The sequence below is a fragment of the Chenopodium album genome, chromosome 4, assembly GCF_948465745.1.
Source record: "Chenopodium album chromosome 4, dcCheAlbu1.1, whole genome shotgun sequence".
Classification (NCBI taxonomy): Eukaryota; Viridiplantae; Streptophyta; class Magnoliopsida; order Caryophyllales; family Amaranthaceae; genus Chenopodium; species Chenopodium album.
In genome coordinates, this window is record NC_137837.1 from 73,959,444 (window position 1) to 73,975,731 (window position 16,288).

General features: G+C 34.5%; 1 protein-coding gene across 2 annotated transcripts; it reads right to left on the minus strand.

Annotated features, from left to right (window-relative positions):
• Nucleotides 1-201: 201 nt before the first annotated feature.
• On the minus strand, nt 202-13,668 carry LOC145629321 (ubiquitin carboxyl-terminal hydrolase 14-like). Of its 2 annotated transcripts, none has more exons than XM_081681889.1 (19): nt 13,345-13,668; nt 12,752-12,923; nt 11,816-11,928; nt 11,156-11,489; nt 9,670-9,764; nt 8,933-9,066; nt 8,796-8,852; nt 8,609-8,686; nt 7,507-7,561; nt 5,753-5,833; nt 5,040-5,238; nt 4,862-4,919; nt 4,667-4,789; nt 2,460-2,548; nt 2,279-2,368; nt 2,002-2,169; nt 1,733-1,857; nt 1,513-1,639; nt 202-989 (listed from the first exon to the last, which is right to left on the minus strand). In XM_081681889.1, the coding sequence occupies exons 1-19, from the start codon at nt 13,450-13,452 to the stop codon at nt 811-813; spliced, it is 2,385 nt and encodes a 794-aa protein (XP_081538015.1). In that variant the 5' UTR covers nt 13,453-13,668; the 3' UTR covers nt 202-810. The 2 variants fall into 2 exon arrangements, with proteins under 2 accessions (XP_081538015.1, XP_081538014.1); XM_081681888.1 differs by having other exon boundaries at nt 2,002-2,172; nt 13,345-13,665.
• Between the last annotated feature and the right edge of the window lie 2,620 nt (nt 13,669-16,288).

Sequence of the window (16,288 nt, forward strand, 5' to 3'; positions counted from 1 at the left end):
AAATAATTAAATATATCAATGGTTAAAGACTATAAGTAGTTAATTGGGAAACTTAAGAAACTCTACATGTTGATTGAAACCTTTTTTCATGGGCAATAAACAAACAATTCAGACAATTAGGATTTAGGACCAATATTAGCGAATATATCTGTAGGGTTATTTATTGTTTCGATGTAAATTACACATACATTCCGTTGCATCTCTTTCGCATCCAAAATTATATAGAGTGATCTTGAATAGAACAAGTTAGGGAGTATTTACAACGTAAAGTTCCTGCCAAACAAATTGTTCTTGAGATGCCACAGCAAAATCGTTTAACATAACCAATTCAAATTTGTAAACTAAACATAGCAATTCAATCTAAACAAAGAATCAGCCTTGAGCTAGCTTTCAGCCTTTTACTTGTGTGTTATGTCGCAATTGATAACAAGTCCAATTGCAAGGTTTGCTATAAACTCAAAAATTCACTACAATTGACACTCTGAATACAATTTCACTATAAATGTTCGCTAAAATCTAAGGTAGCAGTTTGTCAACTATCCTTCCCAAGGAAGCTACTTCCTGTCTCATATAAGCAGAGAATATAGCAAAATTTGTCAGCATAACCTTTTTTTTTTCTGCCCGCGATGTGTAATAGAAATTTGCATTCCTAGAACGTTGACACGAACTCGGAAATGAATGAGATTTCAAGCAGACTGCATCACGGAGCCAATTAAATTTGGAAGATGATAGTCCTTCAGCAATCACGAAGCTAACAGCTAGATCTATCAAAGACCAGATGATCTGTTGAATATGGACTTGCAAACATCATCAATCAGCCAGTCTCTCAAAGAAGTACAAGTATCCCATATCCTTTGGAGGATTGACAGAAGCTCCAACTTTCTCGTCATTGTACAGTACCCATTTACCATCTTTGTAGATGTGAGCAACATAATGACCACAATGAGTTGAAGTTCCCATGTGACTCACAAATCCAAGAAGCCGGTATCCTGTATTTCAATCAGTAAGCTCTCTTGTAATTGAATGTATAAGAATTGAAGTCTAACTATTGGGAATATTCATATTAGCAGTCTAATTTTTATAGCTAATTTTTATATAGGCAATTTACTGGTTCAAGGAACAACCAAGGCTAATTTTTATAGCTCATTTGGAAGCTCGGTTGTACCTTACCCCTGTTGCAAGGTACAACCGACTACTACTGGTTGCACAGGGAAGATTTTGATTAACTTATCAGATAGAAAATTGCTTCAGATATTTCACTCTGCATGACAGACGGTATATATTTTGATCAGGAGCATGTGGGTTCCCAGCCTTAACCGGTTTTTTTCAATTTCTTAATCACTGTGCTCGCTTGAAAAAAAGATATGAAGAAGAAAAAAAAACAGGTTAATATACCTTTTTTTAGACGAGATAATATTCAAGATATTAGGATTCAGTAAAAATAACCAGGCAGGCAGGAAAATTCATGCTGACAATTACGTGGATACAAGAGGATGAGTAAAGATAACTTACTTCCTGACCCATCTGGTAGCTCGGCATCAGCAGCTGCAGCACCACTGCTCGATGTATCCATGTCTGAGGTAGATGAAGCATCAGGATTGTTAAATATCCAGTCAGTTGCTTTTTCAATATCTCCACCCTGAACAATTATCAAATAAAGCAAGTTTAAGGTCACAATAGTTTTAGCAGCACAGAACAGAGATGCACAAAGCCACATGCAACACCGACATACCATAGCCGTAAGAGCCTTCCGAGCAAGTTCTTCTTGGAAACCAAATGAAATCAATACTTCAACACTTGATGGATCAACATAAACAGCAGCATTTTGAGATGTATGTGATATAGGATCATTGATATCTGACAAGAGAGTAAAAGAATTAAAGTCAGAAATACTACTTATAGCTGTCAGAAATTGCAGACTAATAGTTGATATACTTCAATGATATAGGTCAAGCATATGCCATATCATATAAAAATATATAAGTATATAATAACACTTACCAGAATCATCCATGTGAGTAAGCAGCCAGTTCATTGCCTCTTCAACTCCAGCATTGTTAGTAAATATGGCAGCTTTTTCACAAGGTAATCGGCCAAAGCCCATGGAGAGAAGCTGAGAAACAATTAGCTCATCGGCTACTAGTCTAGTAGATTCTGCTTCAGCATCACCTGCTGCAGATTGATATCAAACAAAATATAAATTAGAAAATCATTGGGCATCCCCAGTGATTAAAAAGAGCATGCACATGTGCACAGGAAAGAACAAGAATATCCCCACCACTTTCAGGTAAAAGCTCTTCTCCAGGTCGAAGGCCATTGCTCCGCATGTGACTTATGTCTATAATATCAGGTACATCAATGTAGACATCTATGATGCAAAACAGAGAAAATTTGTTAGTCACAAAAATCAACCACTCATTAAAAATTATCAGGATATTCACAAACACAAAAATGTATACCAAGCTTTTTCGGCACCCATCCATCTTCCATAACAAATTTTCTCATGTGCAAGACCAGATAATCAGGAAAGGATGTTAGACCGGTAGTTCTGCATGGAAAATATTTGACAGATTATAGTATAATTACATGTTACAGCATATGAAAAGGATGCAACAAACAACAATGTTTCCTTTAATTTAACCATAAAGAGCCTTGGGCCCAAATATATCTTCCAAAAAAAGGGAACTACATCGTAGCACGTCCTATTATTTATGTTGCTGAGCCATTGGATGGTTCAGATACAAGGAACCAAATTTTGGCCAGATGATATTGAACATCTCATGACAGGGTAATATTCATACTCAGTTATCAATAATTAAACCAAGGCTTTACCATGGTGAAAAATGATGAATCAAGGACACTAAAAGTATATGTAAGCATTAATCAATACATGCGTTAACAATTTAACACAACTCTGCAAATGACAAGAATAAATGTTAAATCATGGAAACCAACCAAGAATATATCACCAAGCTTGACCACATGAAGCTATCATATACAAAGTAGAACATTGACAAAAGAGACCTACAAAATATTCCATCTGGCCCACAAAAATTTTCATGGTTTCCTTATAAGAATGCTCGAAACATTTTGCAAGTTCCTTTTATGGTATTCTAAGTCTATCCTTGCCTCAAAAAAAAATGAAAAATTAAAAATAAAAAAATAACTAAAAAATTTAAAAAAAAATGCCTTAAAAAAATAAGTCTATCCAAATGCTCCTACTATGAATCTCTCTTACTATTTCTCTCATACCCAATATCTTCACTCTATCCACTTTTAAATTTGTATTTAACTTTAACTGTTCTTATTCTCACTTTCTTAATGCCAAAGCAACTAGGAACATATTTGTGGGATAAAAGGAGAAATAAATACTAAATTATACTACAAATTTGGCTATGGTGCGCCTTGGCGCCAAGCGAGTGAAGGTGTGGGCCAAGATACAATATACTTCTAAGATATTAGTAATGAACATGATATTTCTGCATTCTGTAACCCAAATCATCATAAAAGACAAAAAACAGTTAATGATGCAGAGATTTACTTCTTTTGCTTCACAATAGTTTCATCATATAGACTCTTCACTATTCCCATATGAACTTTGACCATGTTTAATTACTACTCCCTCCGTTCCTAAATGTTTTTTAAGTTTCCATTTAGGGTGTTCCTTTTTATTCTTTACATTTAGTATTTTTCCTATTTTGGTCATAAATTTTTGACAAAATTACCCTTGTTTTACAATTTTTATACTCAAAAGTTCTTACTTTTTCATGTGATATTGTACTTTTTGTACTATTTTAATAGTTTTTCAACACTTATTTTTACTTTCTCTCTCCTCTCTCCTCTAATTTCTTCCCCCCACATGCTCAAAATTGTATTTTTCAATAAGGAACGGAGGGAGTAATATCTAATAATAAGTATCATTATCTTAATTGTTGTTGGGTAGTTAATATATATTATAATATATATTTCTAAGATTTTAATAGAAATAATTAAAGATATTTAAAGGCAAAGTAAAGCATTGGCAAATGCATATGGTCAAAACGACACGATTATTGTGAAATGGAGAAAGTATTTATTGATTATTTTAAAACATCTCATCATTTGTTAATATCATTTTTTTGCTCTTCTTCTTCATCCAATTCCTGGTCTGCAGGTTACGGAGTATGCTTTCTCTCTTCAATCTATACAGTTAATGATACAAATGTATATTTTGAAATTTACCTTGTTTCTTTTCTTTTTCAGTTTTTTTTTATTAAACCAAGTCACATGACCCCTTTCCCCCCCCCCCTCTTCTTTTCAGAATATTTTAACTAGTTTTATCCCCCCCCCCCCTCTTTTCAGAATATTTTAACTAGTTTTATGTAAGTATTTATTGAACAAAAAAATTATTTAACATTAAGAAAGATTTAAAATAAAAAGAGAAAGATGTGCATTGTTTTTTTTTTTTTTTAAAAAGACCTTTGCGTGTCTTAGGGAGCCTTTTTTTAAAAAAAAAAAACTGAGGCTAGAAACTATAAGTACTTGAGGAAATGATGCTAGGCTGAAAATCACAAATCTCCGGACTACCCTACTGCTAATAACTAATAGAAACAAGAATAGCATGCTTAGATGACAGACATTTGTCTACCTTAATAATGGTTATTGAGTACCACATGGATATACTTACTTCGTTGCAGTAGTCTTAGCCTTCAATGCAGTGCTGAAAAAGTCCATCACCTCCTCAGGAGCTGAGTAGCTAGCTAGGCAAGCTTCTAATGGCACCCTTGGACGAACTACTTCACCGGCAGCCCTGTGGTATTATACAACTTGAGTAAAATATTTTCAGCAGAGCAGGAAATGCATGAAAACCAAGACAACTCACATTTCTTTTCCTTCAGATTCTGCTTGAGATTTTAATTTCTGGAATGCTTCTAATTGATCTAGAATCCAAAACACAAATGTCAAGGTCAAGGAAAAAAATTGAACAAAATTCTCCGCCTAGATTAAAAAGAGTCGATCAAGGTCTTCCATAGAGCACTCAATATAACCACAACACATACCTTTATTTGTAGCTTCGTGCAATGGGATATTGAGAGAAAGAATGTAGTCAGATCGCCTATTATAGGTAACTTTTCCAGATGGGCACTGAATTCTATCTTCAATACCGAATTTAAAGTTTCTCGAGGGATCCAATTTTGGATTCCCTGCATTAACCCGCTCAACTTGTTCTAGAAGATGCAGGAAAAACTCTAATGCGTCCTAGTCAAGTCAAACATTCAAGTCATTAACATTTTCAAGTATCTTACCAAATAACGTGTCATGCAAAGAAAACTATCTCAAGTGCGTAGTAAACAAAGAATTTACAGAACAATGAACCATCCAAAAGCTAGGCCAAAAAATTGGAACAGAAGATACCAATCGTGCTAACCGATATTATCATTAAATATTTAGGTCGCTCAACAGGTATCTTCAATAGAGTAATTTAGTAACTAAACCACTTAAAGCATGCAGACTTGGGAGGTGCCATAGGCTGACTCTTTCAAGTCAGGTCCAAATATGCTCATACCCAATATTTTCAATCAGATTTAATATTGATAAGTCTGCACAGAGCACAAATTTGATGTAGGCAGTGACTGCATGCTTTCAAGCAGAAATTCTTAACGAAATGCAGTTCTATGCAGCTACATGACATTCAAGGAGGCAGCAGAACATTAACAAAAAATGTCAACCAAAAAGCAATAGTTTTATGTGTACAGTTAGTGTTTGGACAAACCTGCTGTCTCGTGGCAGAAAATTCTGGATGACTGGCAGCAATAACTGTCTTGAACATCCGAGGAGGAATGCCTTCCTGTTTCTGAAGGTTCAAATACAAACAAGGCCAAAATTATTCTTTTGTTTCTTAAATGAGAGGTGAAGAGGAGGAAAGGTAAAAAAGTTCTCAGCAGTAGCATTATTCAAATGAAGCCATCAAAACATACACTACATGAAACAGTCCCAGCTTGCAACTGTGTTTCCTTAACTCAAGATAGTCCCAGTTTGTAACTGTATTTCCTCAACTCAAGATGGAGATTAAGGGGAAAAAAACTATCACCAATATATCAAATGGGCAACCCTAAACATTTGAGTGCCTAGATGAAAGCTCCAATAAAGCCTCTAGCACCAAGAGGTGCAGCTATGTAACATATTGTTACCTTTCTTCGGGTAACAGCAATGCTCAGAATGAAGCACCGAATGTTTCAGGCCCACCCAATGTTAAAAATTAGGTTCTCTATATTCATCCCCTCACCAAACTAGAGTTCAAGAAAAAGGAATTTTCTTCTGCTTTGGAGAAGTGTTCAGAGAGGAGAGAGCTAAACACGCAATATCTTGTTTTTAATTCTAACCACACTCCCCTCCCCCCCCCCCCCCCCCCAACCCTCTTTCTCTTTCCCTCCCACCATATTAAAACGAGAATCTTATCATGTTATGACCTATGTTGCACATATTAAATTTTGTCAGAACTAAAGTAAATTAGGGAAATGAAATTATTTTTATTCGAAGCTAGAACCATAAATGTCTACCAAAAGGTGCTTTAAATTTACTCTAAATTCTTATCACAGTTTAAATTTAGTGACTAGCTTCTCCTCATGGTTTGTTTGTCACAACTCACAAGATACATCCAGAAAAATGTGTGCAAAACTGCAAATAAATAATATGGGCATGGACATAAAACATTAATATTTTAAAACATAAAAGGTACAAAATTATAATAAATGCTAAATTACTAAGCCAACATTATGGCTCTCAATGAAATGAAAATGATCTTAGCATAACTTTCTTCCTACAATCTAGCCTGATTTATATTGATTCTGTAGATCTGTTTTAAAGTGCACGGTGAATTCTTATATACGTAGGGATTGGACAATGTCACAATTGATCTTCAACGAAGGGAATAGCTATCGCTATGACTGACCCCCAACAATATGACGATAGGGTATTTATATAAGAAACCACATGTCAACTGATCATCAAGAAAAGTAATACTTTAAATATCACACAATGATGAAGGGATTAAAGGGAGCTTTAAAAACCCACTTTCCTTTCCCCGACCTCAAACTCGAGTTATAACCCACTCCTTCAGGTATAGGGAGACCCAGTGTACAAAACTCATCACAAATAACACCTCCACAGAATTACTCGCAGCAATTAATGTACTTAACATCCAAGAAGAGACAGCATCCTTATACTAACAATAAAATCAAAGAGCTTTCCTTTTGTCTTTTTAGGCCAGATTTAAAATAAAGTTATCTAATAAAATTCAAAATTATCTGCAAGTAATTCATGGTAAAGATGTCGATATATCTAATAAAATTTAAAACAGACAGACAGATACTAAAGTTATCTGCAAATAATTCATGGTAAAGATATCGATATATCTAATAAAATTTAAAATAAAAATAAGAACTAAACTCGACATAGCAGAGCATGCTCAAAGGGCTATGGATGATAAGGAACTAATTGTTTGTAGATTTAACTCCAGAAACACACCTCTGATGATGGAATTGAGTATCTCCCAGATAGCAATCCGTGACCTAGTTTGGCCCTGCCACACAACAGATGTCAATCACAAGGCAAAATCTAAAATGAGAATCTTACAACTTATAAAGATAATTACTTTAAAAGAAAAGGGAAGGAAATTTTATATGTTTTAAAAGTAACTTCAAGAATCCATAAGGAATAGGCCATGTACTCAAAGTGCTGATTTATATGTTTTAGCCTTCCTACTCTCCTTGACCTCATCATTGACATGATATACTCAAAGTGCTGATTTATTCAGTTCACTGTTGCTCCAAGGAATTACTCCATAGAAAAAGGATTATCACAAAAGTAGAACTCTTCTTCTTTCTAGAGGCAAAATCATAAAAACTTTTCGCAATACAATAATCAAACAAGTAAATGTAACAGAAAATGGGGTAAGACCAATCTTAATGATTAAATACAAAAGGAGAAGACTGCAAGTACTAATAGGAATTTACACTATCATGATATCACTAAGCTTGAGCTACTCCAAAAGTCAATCAAAGAAATAGTATTTAAGCCCGGTCTGACTATTACAGGTCCAAAAAAAACATAAACAAAAGCATGAAAATGAATTCAGTAATGAATAGTTCAACAGCAATAAACTCTGACATGAGTGCATAAAAAATGCATCTTAAGTTCATTCACTACATTAACCGCTAAGTGGTTCACTACAGAGGAGCTTTGGTGAGATAGAAAACTGAAATCCTGTCAGGCAGCATAGCCCCCCACACACACACAGTGTATGCCATTATAATCAACCATTTTGTAATAAAACAACCATCAAACATCCCAAACAGAGATCTACTCCTAACATATTCTACCCATTCATTTGAGATATGAGAGGTATCAATATCAACTAATCCGCAAGACGTAGTTTCAGTGACAGACCTCAATAAAAGGGACTGCTAGCTCACTCACAAAACATCCTACATAAATTCAATTCATAACATATTATATTTTCAGTCTTTTTTACCCATACCTTTGAGAGATGAGAGGTATCAATATCAACTAACCCGCAAGATTAGTTACAGTGGCAGAACTAAAGATAAGAAACTAATAGCTCACTTACAACTGCATGTTCAGGTCCACCGTTGGATCAGCAGGAGCAGCATCAAAAGCACTTTTCAAGCTTTGATTTGCATAATATCTGATTGGTTAATTACACAATAAAAACATTCTTCAGAGAACTATACTCAAATTCTAGGCTTTCTAGCACAACAAAAAAATTGAAGAAAACAAACTTTATAGAAACCAACCTAGATATAAAAGCATGTGTTGTATATGCTACTTGCATAGTTGCTGCCAGATAACAGCTGTGTGGAAACACAAGGAATCATTAGCAGAAGAAATGCAAGCAATAACCCAATAAAATCATTTTATTCAATTAAATCACCTGTTGCCAAGATTGACAAGTCCAGTATAGCCTGGGCCAAATATTGGCTGAAGTGCTTCAGCACTTTCTTGAATCCGGTTCCAATCAAAGTTTGTATTCTGGTCAAGCTCCCTTTCGGCAGTGGTCATTTCAGTCTAACATAAATTACAAGTAAAAAAATGTCAGATTATAGGGAGCAAAGCATGAGAGAGAACAAGTCAGAAAGGATTCACCCTTCTCCCACAAAGAAAGAAAAGAATAATTTCATATAAACCCCATGACATGGTATGGGTTGTAAAGGATTTGTGAAAGAGGTAGTTATAAGCTACTATACCATGGTATCTCATCTTAGGCATAAGACAATAGACAAATTAACAATGCTACAGCCATAACACACTTTCTTGCTTTTAGCATGCAAAATATGAATAGCATGAAAGACTTTGTAGGGGGTAACACTAATCATGTGAAGGTCACTAAGAGAATTGCAATTCATAGAAACAAACAGGATACTAATTACTAAATGACCTTTTTATTTATCCTCAGCCAATGCAACATCCCAAGTATTACTCTAGCCTACTTCTAAGCAATGAATAAGTGTACAGGCCATAGCTTGATCATTTCTCCTTTGTAGCTAGGTGGAAAGTCAAATCAAAATTCACTAAGTCCCTTTCCAGTTTTCACAAATACACCTAAAAGTTCAAGAAATCACAAAAAGAAACAAAAAGTACAGGACCAACAAAGACAATTAGGCTACTAACCTTTTGCAATGAAGAAAAATCAATCCCAAAATGTGCCAAATGCTGTGAAAGAAGCGGGTCAATGACACTTTCATCCTCCGCATAAGAGAAAACATCTGAGATGACAAAATGTATAGTCCATAATTATATATGGCCTCAATAAAGGAGTGGACTTTCATAAAAAATAAAAATTAAAAAAAAAATTATTAAAAAAAAAAATTTAAAAAAAAAAAAAAAAAAAAAAAAAAGATATTACTTTTGGCAGGAAATGAGCTTTATGGAGCTGTTCAACTAAAGCTAATGGCAATACTGGATGTGGGTCATCAAATAATAATAAGTGGCAATCATCAATAGGACAAACTAAAGCTTCTCACTTTTGTTTCGGAAAATGTTCCCATCATAATAAGCTACAAGCTAACTAATAGAACGAAAATAAAGAAGAGAGAGGAAGGAGAGTGAAAGAGGAAAGAAAGAAGTAAGCAACTTCCTGCAAACATTCCAAGAACACCAAGCCCACTAGGTCGCAGATGGGAGATCTAGAGCATGGTTTAATGCAAACGAATACACAATGATTTAGTGGAGAGTTAGTCTCAATTCAAATAGCTTCACAAATTTATCTTTTGTTTATTGGGTACACCTCACTTCAACGAAGCTAACTGAGACGCACTTAGCCGAAAGAAACTCCAAATTGCTTCGGTGCTTCTTGAGCTTTTCTAACATTGCTAAAACTCCAACTAACTTTCATCTTCTTTTAATAATAAAAAATAAAAAAATAAAAAGCTTCTAACAAAACGCTTTAACAAAAGATGAAATTAAACATAGTGTGTATACTAAGGGGGCTCACTAAGAGTTGAATTAAGCGAATAGTAAGCAAGATGTCAGCTTAAAGGTTTTGGGTTTAATGTATTCCATCATGACTAGTACCTTTGTCAACTACTATCAGCCAAATTAACCAGTTTCATCCACTTTACATGTTTTCTAAAGACAGGTGTATGACATTAACGAAAGGCAAACCTGAAGATTAAGAATTCTGAAGGAAAAATAAATTTCCACGGCGTCATATAACGATGAAGATGAAATGATGATTACTTATTACAGCAATTTGCAAGATTAAGAATCAAATTTGGGATCTCTTTGTGAGGTTGATCATGGTTTAGAAGATTCAACACCAGTATTCCTAAGTATAATATTATAAGCATCCAAAGTCCAAACTAAGACTTTCAGGTTAGAACTCAGTATTCCAAATTTTCTGACAGAAATAAGTTTAGAAAGCATCATACACATGAAAAAAAAAATGATAAAAGCAACATAAATTGTAATAAAATTAAAACAAAAGGCATATTCACAGAAAACAATACTACTCAAATAACAGGACAGGCAAAAAGAAGTAATTGGATGACAGAATTTGAAACATGTGAGCAGATAACAAAATATTTAAATGAAAATTTTTTAAAATAGAAAATTGTTGTATGACACACTAACGAGTAAGGACTAATAGTAACACTACCTGCTGCTTCCAGATCAGCAGTTATTGTGCCAAGCTTCACAGCAAGAGGGTATTTTGTCTCATTGTAATGTTCAACAGCATGGTTGTTGCCACCAGTACCATCCCAATTTTTTCTACCACAAAGGATTGTTCCATCTGTTAGATTTAACCAGAGATTATCTGTTTTATCACACTTTGCACATTTCCACCCAAATGGAGGAACAACAATGCCATTGTCACTCTGTGGCAAACCCAAGGCATATGCACTGACTTGCTTCTCAGCTACCCAGGCTGCAACTTGCTCTTTTCGCTCAGCATCCTCGGCCAACAAAATTGCATCAACTGCCAACCTTACCTATAACATACACACATCACACAAAGATCAAGACACTTTTCTATCTGATTATTTGAAACATTCAGCAAACCCGTATGCAAACTCTATCGATTGAGTGTGTTTGACACAAACTACTTAGGGTACTTACCAATATGTAATGTATCATATTGTTTCAACAGCTTACTATCCTATTTGCTTCATAAATAGAACACTCATATTGCACACCTACATTGCTCTATGAACCAGATTTCCACTACACACAAAGACCAAGAGTGCCAGCTATTCCCAACAAGCTGGAATGGAGCCAAGGATCTTAAGAAAGGAGAAAAATAAGGAGCAGAGAGTACCTTTTCTGGCAACTCCACTGAGGGGAATGGAAGACTAGCATAGTCTGGCAATATCACGATGCTATATGATTCTTCATAATCAGGTTCACCACTACCAAAACCCCCTTCTACACCTACAATTACACCAAGGATATCAGAATCATCCCACTATAATGAGATTCATGACATGAGCTTTCAAGACAAAAGCATATCAATAGGGATTCCAGTAATGCAGTAGATTTTGAACCAATCAAAGAATTGTCATTCTGATAATACACTCAAGATACAGAAGTTCCGACCAGAGATCACAAATTCACAATATCAATGATCTGTTTAGAAAATTATACATATGTCTTGAATTCCATAGATTTGGGATGTAAGAGTTATATTAGAATTCTAAATCATGAAAGTTACATCATAATTCCACAAAATTGTAACTCCCTGAAGTTAATTTCCAAAAATAAAGTAGCAAGTTCATTCTCCTTAAAATAACTATAGTTTGAGGGCTAAAAGAAGGAAAAATTGAAGGAGCTTCCAAAATTGAGGTTAAAAGGATCATGGCAACACATGTAATGCTGAAAGAAGTTCAAACCCGAGTCAAGATCACTGCCATGCACGTTTTAAATTGCATTTACATATTATATGTCGTATATAACCACTGCTATAATTTACAAGCTATACACGTTTTATGAATCTTAAAGAAAACGAAAAAGAAAAAAAAAATGGCACCTTATAGGCATTCTAGACATGTTTATCCCTATTCCTTTCTTTGTTTTGCCACTTAAATCACTTACAGAGTACATAATGTTTATTAATTTCAAGTCTGCTCCAATTCTTAAAGCAATGATAATACAAAACACAATATATATAGAATGTTACCATAGCAGTATTGCAGTTCAATTGCCAAAATAGTTGGCAAAATGAAGAAGGCAAACAGTAAGAATTGAAACAGCATACCAATAGCCAAAATAGTTGGCTTCTTTGAAGGCCTATCTTCTGCAACCACCTTCTTTGTCTGCTTAATGTGTAGATAAACCGGATTCCGAGTCTTTTCATAGTTCCATTGCACGAAATCTTTCCCAAAGGCAAGGAATGAAGACATATCGACATACAATCCACCTTCCGATTTCTACAACACCACCATAAACGCATTCAGCATGACAAATTTCAAGAAATTATATCACTGACACTACTAATAGCAACCTGAATAGTTCTAAAAAACGAAATGCAGCGTAATCGTAATTATAAATAAACAAGCAAAAGATTAACTCCAGTGATTTTTTATTCTCTTGCATGAATTTTCAGCACACATTTCAAATTCAAGATTTCAATCATTCTTCATCACATCACCAAAAACCTAGGTTTAATCATCTAAAACCGCAATTCCGCCATTTCTAACGTTTTCCGAGTAAAATTCAATACGCAAACAATCATCAAAATCAATCACTAGGTCAAAAAACAATCGATAACAAAATCAATTAAACATTTGCATGAATTCCAATTGAATGAATTCCAGCAAAAATCACCGAAACTGAGAAAAAAGAACTCACAGGAGTATCGAAAGAAACGCAACATTCATGCTTGAAGATGCGATTGGTAGGTTCAGGAATCCGAACGCGAGAGAGGTTCGCTCTGAGTATATCCATGGCTTCCACCATTGTTGAAGCTTGATTGATTATCAATGGAAGAGAGGAGAGAGAAAGAGAGTTAGAGAGAGAGAGTAAAAATGGAGGAAAGAATCAGTGAGTTTGCCCTAAGCTAAGAGCAAGTGAATTTGCGCCGAAAGAAATGAAATGAAGAACAGAAAAAGTGTTGTTCATTCATATATACACACACGCATACACGTTTCAATTTCAGTTAGGGGCGATATGATGTTAGAACTAGGAAAGGATATTGCTCTTCCCATTACTTTATATCTCATTCCGTAATCCGTAGTCGTAACAAATCAAATTACCTTATTATCGTGATTGTTAATTTCGGATAGAGAAAGTAAGTCATGAAGTAGAGTCATGTGTCTAGATAAACGTTTTGGATCGTTCACATTTCTACTTAATTCATGTCTTTTTTAACAAATACTCCATAGTCTGTAGTTTTATTTGTGATTACTAGCCTTGGGGAAAAATAACAAAAGGAAACGAACCTAGACTAAAGGACTACCCTACCAAAATTAAGGATTACTGCTCCTTAATCTCTGGGGCTATCTCAGTCAACTTGTCGAGTCACTTCACTTAAATCCTCCAATAAAACGACATAAAAATCCTTTAAAATGACACGTTTCTTATATAAACAAACACTATAATTAGGATGCGTACTTTCACCTAAACTTAACTACTCGTAATCTACCTTAAACGAATATTGATTAGCCATGATTTCACCTTGTGTTTACACCTATGTGGACTTCATCAACCCTAACAACACATTTAAATCATGAAACTTAAGGACAGGAGAATGTACACCCCTAGTCACTAATCTTCCACCTAATTATTTAATAGCCATAAGTATGATCTAGTCTAATTTTGGAACTTTTTGAAATAGGCTCAATTTTCAAGAAAATCTATATCTATATATCTATCTATTTATCTATTACATATCTATCTATCTATTACATATTACTAAAGGTGAAATCAATAAAGACACTTGGCAACATTGTGTTAAAAATTTTCCCTCCAATAATCGTTGCTTTAAGAAAATTATTACTTTAAGAAAAGATTTTATCTCAATAATTACATTTGCTTTACATAAAATGCAAACCAAACTTTTTAAAATTCATTCTATATGAGGCTATCAAAAAAATATATATATATTTAATACTTCGTATTATTTTACATGTGACCTTAGAAAAAAAATCATTTTAAATGATAATTGAACAACTGTGCATCTATTGCACGGGGTTTTATCCTAATGATAGACTAAACTCGCAAATTAAGTAGGCATGTGCACCCGATTCTAAAAGATATTCCAAATCATTAAAGAGTGTCTCCATATCCTAGAGAAAAAAAAAAAAAAAAAAAAAAAAAAAAAAAAAAAAACTAAGGGATAAAAACAAATGTGAACCCCAATAAAACGAGGAAATACAAGTTAATATCGGTGATAAACTTGGATTGTTTATCACATGGCAAAAGTGTAATAAACTTGCCTTGGATTCTGTGAAAAGACAATAAACAATTATTTTTTACCTGCTTTTCAACTAATGTGGTCCCCCTTACGTGAAAAGGCGTAAGACGGAAAATTCTAACGTGAACTGCTACTCCACGCAAGTTAACTCAAGGTCTGAGTTAACTAATCAGTACAAAATTAAAAAAAAAAATAATAAAATTCAGGTGGAGTTAAATTAAACAGTATAAAAAAAAGGAAAAAAAATGTAAAGAGGATTGAGACGTCTTCCCCAATCGCATTAATATTTCATCCCAAATTAACAACATTTACGACTAATTGCTCAAATTGACTTCAATTTCAAGGAATTTAGTCAATTGCTAACACATTTTATAATACATGCAGCCTTGTCAATAGTCTTCGTCTTCCCCAATTGCTATCAGATTTTACCTTACCTTTCCAATCCCAAATCAATGATGATAAAATATTCCCCAACCCAGGCTGCATGTATATGATTAAAAGGCTTACCGTAGCTCGAACAATCAAGAATTAAAACTGTAGCTCGAACAATCAAGAATTAAAAGGCTTACTTTACCTTTTCCAGGCGCGCCGAAGAGGAAACACAAATTAAAACCTTTAATCCAGAAATCGAAAAGCACAACAACTTCAATGGAGAAGGAAGACAAACCTTTCCCTTAAGGGTTAACCATGCCCTAATTTCTCTAATTTTCCTAGGGTTTTTCGTTTGATTCGGCGGCGAAGCCGCTGAATATTCGCCGCCGGAAAGGTGAAAGAGGGTGAAGAAGATAGGGGACAACGAGTTACCGTGTAATGTCAAGCATTCAAGCATGGAGCCATGGAGTATTGCAGTCGACCCAGGAATTCGCGGATGTTGGTTGCTAGTTGCAACAATGAATCTATTTAACTATGGTTAACAAATGAGGCTGACGACGTTTGAAAGGACAATATTCCCTGTAAGAAGCAAATGACCTTGGCACCCCTGACTAAAGACGCGAAAAGACCATTACGCCCTGTGATAAACGACCCATGTTTATCACCGATATTAACCTGGGCTTGCTCCAATAAAACAAAGGTAAAAGACTTAAAACTAAAGAACTTGAATATAATGAAACAATTCACCCCTAAATAGAAACAATGAAACCAATAACCTTAGAAATGTACCTCACTTTATATATGTTTTAAAAAATAAAAAAATAATTAAAAAAAAATTTAAAAAAAGAAGTGCAAGGCTCTCATCTCTCGACCAAAGTGGAAATTGACTATTAGTCACTGCTATAGGGAGGCTAATCGAACAACTGATTGGTTAGCCAACTATGGTGTTCATGCTGATCGGAAGATGGCCATCTTTGAGGCGGCCCCATTGGATCTTCGGGCCATTTT

Coding starts and splice junctions, on each gene's coding strand:
- LOC145629321 (XM_081681888.1), bottom strand. CDS start 13,452: ATGGTGGAAGCCATGGATATACTCAGAGCGAACCTCTCTCGCGTTCGG. Junction 11,490..11,815: donor CAGTGGAGTTGCCAGAAAAG/GTACTCTCTGCT, acceptor TGTATGTTATAG/GTAAGGTTGGCAGTTGATGC. Junction 2,173..2,278: donor AGAGCTTTTACCTGAAAGTG/GTGGGGATATTC, acceptor ATCAATCTGCAG/CAGGTGATGCTGAAGCAGAA.